The sequence below is a fragment of the Pteropus alecto genome, unplaced genomic scaffold (genome assembly GCF_000325575.1).
Source record: "Pteropus alecto unplaced genomic scaffold, ASM32557v1 scaffold164, whole genome shotgun sequence".
Lineage (NCBI taxonomy): Eukaryota > Metazoa > Chordata > Mammalia > Chiroptera > Pteropodidae > Pteropus > Pteropus alecto.
In genome coordinates, this window is record NW_006439568.1 from 18,616,645 (window position 1) to 18,621,700 (window position 5,056).

At 40.8% G+C, this 5,056-nt stretch overlaps 1 protein-coding gene across 1 annotated transcript in view; it reads left to right on the forward strand.

Annotated features, from left to right (window-relative positions):
* The window catches only part of DPYS (dihydropyrimidinase), an 86,148-nt gene that overhangs the window by 3,797 nt on the left and 77,295 nt on the right, over positions 1–5,056 (forward strand). The window contains exon 2 of the mRNA XM_015592954.1: positions 6–126. Within this exon, the coding sequence (XP_015448440.1) occupies positions 6–126 (121 nt within the window). The remainder of the gene's footprint in view (positions 1–5; positions 127–5,056) is intronic.

Here is a 5,056-nt window from a genome sequence, read left to right on the forward strand (position 1 = left end):
GCCGGGCTGCGGGTGCTGGACGCCGCCGGCAAGCTCGTGCTGCCCGGCGGCATCGACACGCACACGCACTTGCAGTTCCCCTTCATGGGCACGAGGTCCGTCGACGACTTCCACCAGGGCACCAAGGTACCCACGCGCCCTCGTCCCGGGAGGCCCCATGGAGTCCTCCGGCCACCTCTCCAGCCGCCGCGGGGTTCCAGAGCAGAGCGCCCGAGCCTGCGCGGCGCTGGAGGGACCGAGGGGCCAGGAGCCAGCCGCCGCCGCCCAGCCCGTGTAGAGATTAAGATTCAATTTTCTAAACAAGTAAGATTTGCCCTGAAAAAGACTTGATGAGATTAAGATTCTCCACGCCGAGGTGCCTTCTAGGCGCTCCTTTTCGGTGGCATCGGCCCACCTCGGCTAACCCAGCTGTCTCCTACTCAATTTGGGTAATTTGACGAGTTGAAAGCAACTTGTTCCCTTATCCTCGTTTCTCTACACCTTATGTCCATCTGCCCTCCTCCCCCATTTTCATTTGTGTTCTATGGAACTCCACTAGCTTTCCATAATATGTATAGAATCTTTGTTCCCTTGGCACTCCCAGACGTTTCTCCCCATCCTCTGTCCCCAGCCAGAACCAAAAGAAAAATCCATTCACCTAGTAGTTACTGCCTTGACTCATTAATCAGTGTGTTTTGGGTGGTGAGAAGTCTGGGTGGGCTAGAAGCCCAGCTTGTCCACAATTTTTGCCTTCATCTTCTAAGATGAATTTTCTAAGATGAGGTTTCTAAGATAAATATTCCAGATATGATCTTCCAGGCACCACCTCTTCTCTGAACTTCTTGCCCTGGGGACATTAAATACAGCCTTTGATTCCTGTTAATGGACCACCTGCACCTCCACTGAGGGTGCAAGAGGATCAGATCATCCATCCCCAGGTTAGGGAACTTGAGTTTCCCTAGACTCAAAAGCCTAGAACCTCAGGTCTGTGAAAAGAACCTTAAACTTTCCCCAAGGCTCCTGAAAAAGAGATGAGAAGATGAACTGGGCAAGAATATATAGTTAAAAATCTACTTCAGCCAAAGCCAAGCCTCACCCGCCCTTACGTTGGTGGTCAGGGCTGTCGTGAGGGAAATGGCGCCTTCCTAAAGGATTTTCCCCCAGGAGACACCTGGATGTGTGGGAAACAGCTGGGGCTCCAAGTATAGGCATTTCAGGCTTTCAAAGAGTTTTGACGATTCGATTCGTTTACCCTACTGATTTCTAACATTTTCACTCTCCTTACACCTCCTCCAATCCACATTACCCAATCAATCATCCATGACTGACCAGAATATTGAACAGAAAAACAAACAAACAAACACACTTTGACCCAGAGAAAGGGGTCTGGGGCAGGTTGCTCACATAAGCATTTGGAACGCTTCCTCCTGGTTACTGATTGTCAACCTTTATCATCAGGGCGATGGTCAAAGTGTTTTGTAGGACAGATCTTACTTGTTTTGAAAATTGAACATTCATTTTCCCCTTTTGTCAAAAACGGAAATTTGCTAAACTTTAATAAACTTATTTTTACAGTTTATGTAAAATTTTCAGATATCAAAGCAATACAAATTATAGAAAATGGGAAAAATAGGAAAGGAGAAAGAGAAAAATATTACCCATAATCTTCCACTTCATGACACCCAACATTTTGTATATTGTCGTTATGCCTTTTTAATATGCTTTTTTTTACATAATTGATACTATATTGCACATGTGTGTGTGTACCCATATATAAAATTTTATAATGTGCTGTTTTCAGTTACAGTACAAGTAGTTTCTGTTATCACAGACTCATCATTAACAAAGTGCTTTGTGATGGCAGGTCATTCCTTCCCTTTCTCAAGATTATTCTGCCTGTGCCCCAAGGCCCTTGGAGGGTTTCTTAGTCTTCTACATGTTCCTTGACTGAATCTGGAATTCCTGGATGGAAAGATTTACAGTTCCATACTGAGAAGACAGGTCATTGTAACATACAAATATCTATTGTCACCGTCTGAAAGGACTTATGGGTCAGCTGATAGTCTAGGCATTTCTATACTCAAAGGCTGTCAAAACATTAAACAAAAACATGTTCGTGAGCTTAGGATCGTAAGCAGAAAACAATGTGGTCAGAGATGTTAAGGTCAAAAATTTAGCAAATACTAAATTCATCTTGACTATTAAACAGTGCTCACAGTAATTCTCAAGGCAGTATTGCTGGGATTTCTGGTTTGGGAAAATAGGGAGAAATAAGTCTTTTGTAAATGCTCGTATTATATATATATTAAACTTGAAAAGCATCTTATTAATTCTGTTAAGTGACATTTATTTTATCAAGCACTTACTATGTACCAGGCACGGTGCCAAGCTGTGCATTATCTTCCAACAATCCCAAAGGCCATCACCTACTTTTTACAACTGAGGAAACTAAAACTTAAGTCACTTGCCTAAGGCCACTCACGTAGTAAGTGACCAAGTGGCTCTTCCAATTCAGGACTGCCTGCTAGCACTAGAGATCTTACCTACTAGACTCTCTTCCTTCCTGATGTGAGTGTTGAAAAGATATCTAATGTTTTAATTTCTCAGATAGTAAGCAATGGATGAAAAAGCTGTATACCTTGCGTGGTAATGTGAGATGGTTTTTCTCAAAAATAGAGCAAAGTCATCCTTAAGAAATACAGTAGCCTTTCACCTTCCCAGTGCAGTTAAGGTTATCAAAACACACATCACAGGGATTAGTTTTGTGAGGCATTTCTACATGCATTTAGAGCCATGTCATCTCTAAGAGTACAGAAGCGTGTACCTTAAATACGGAAAGCCACAAAATAAAAATAACATGTTATACTGTCGGTATAAAAATTTCCAAACCTTCTGAGAATTTTTATAAGAGTTTATTTGAGCCAAACTAATGTCAGTTTCCTGGAAGCAAGATCTCAAATGTCCAGAGAATAACAGTTTTGCAACTTCTTTTAGGCATTTGAAATTAAGGAAGGAATGAAAGGAATACCACATGAAGGTGGGAGAAAGCAAGGCAAGGGTTGTATTACAGGATGGTTAACAAGGTTATGTGCTTTCTTGAGGGTGGTTATCCTTATTTCAAAGGAGTGTGAACCTAGATGCACGGAAACAATGGACAGGGCTCGCTTAGGCAAAGATAAACCCTTCACTAAAAATGTTATATATCTGAGGTGTGACCCCCACCATGACCTGCCCAGTTAGGAATTTATGATCAGATCACCCTGTGAGGTTATTTTTTGTAGAAACCTTTTTTTACCCACAATGCTTTCAGGAGATGGGCCCCAAAATGTCAGACCAATAGCTGTTTGCTTTCTGCATCCACCAGGCTGATTGTGTATAATATCTGACAAATAGAAGGAATACTGTTTGTGGTATTCTATTTATTGATTACTAGATTGTGATGGTGCCCAATTTAAAAAATGAAATATAGGTCAACCAAAGGTTATATATTTTATAAATCTAATTCATGTCAGAGGTTGGTTTAAAGCCTATAATTAATTTATTTAATTAAAGATAAAAGCTTTCTATCTGATATAACTAATGGAAATAATGTTCTGTTATAAAGAAATCATATTTCATGTTGTTCGTCTATACTAAATGTATGGTGGTCTTTCAATAATTCAATATCTGTGAAGAAAGACAATGATTTTTTATTCAAATGGATATTGTGAATTAGATAAACTTGAAGGAATTATGACTTTGTTTTTACTATATCCTGTGATAAGAGAATGAATTACAAGCGCTTGGCCAGTTTTCTAATATATATATTACTGGAGAGTGGGGTTCCCCTCTCGGCGTGTTGTCCAGGCTCTCGATGTTTCGAACAAAGAATTGAACAAGACACAGAAATACAACAGAAAAGAGTAGCTTTATTAGAAGGGAAAATAAAGCAACAGTCCACTTCTAGAGAAGGGTTGCTCAAAGGATCAAGGAGTCAAGGGCACAGTAACAAAGTCTTTGGGGTTTTTATCCCCATTCGCTGTGGGCAGTTACTTCTTGATTGACAACTAAGATGGACAGAACTCAGTGACTCATCGTTTTGCTTTCTGCGCATGTTCGTTCCCAGAATTCAGTCTCTTATAATGATATTAATGACTTCCGGGCATGTGCATCGTATTATAATGATAGTATAATGAGGCTCAGGTGAGTTGCAGGTCGTTGGGCCTTCATTGCGCAGATGTACGTGACTGGCTGAAACTAGTACCCAATTGTCTGCTTATTTCCTTGTATGAGTTATTTTTAGCTCCAAAATGCCTTCTGGCTTGCTTAATTGTGGGCAGACTAGAGTGGACTCTTTCTAGAATAAGATGACCTCAGCGTTTTCGCAGGCGGACCAGAAATCCCCTATCTAACTTTCCTGCCTAATACTTTTCTAAGAGCCATGAACCCCTTTTTATTAGTATGGATGTTGAGGGACGGGAGGTCTCTTCTTCTGTATCTGCTTCCTTCTGAGGAAGATCGTAGTCCCTGCCTATTGGGGTTTCATGGAGCTCTTTCTCTCTCTGCCCCAGTCAGGACGGGGTCTTGGGTATCCTGCCGAAGTGCCACCTCTGTTCCTACACAAGGAAAAGGATACACACTTGTTATTTGAATCATATATCTAGTTATGTTTCTATCATTAATTTGCCCATCAAGCAGGTAAAGGAAAACAGATTTGGTTAATAGATTTCATAAAAGGAAAAAAAGAGAAAAAAAATTGGGTTAAAGGTCCCCACCCTCCTCAGGCTCTAAAGGCCCTGCAAGGAGAATGCTGAGTTTCAATGATCCTTATCAATAGCTAGAGGACTTGAGTCACCAGTTTCAAGGTAATTATCTAAGTCTGAGGGAGAGGGTCTTTCTCCAAAGAAAGAAAGAAAGAACTTAACTAGATTTACTAAAAAGATTTAGAATTTTGTGAATGATGGCTCATATCATATATATTTATATTCAGACATATATGCACCTTGAAATGGGTGGACGTGCATTAAAAAACCAGGCAGTATCAGTAGTTGGAGGAAGAATCATTTTAATCGGGAAAACAGACATCATTTTTTTTTTT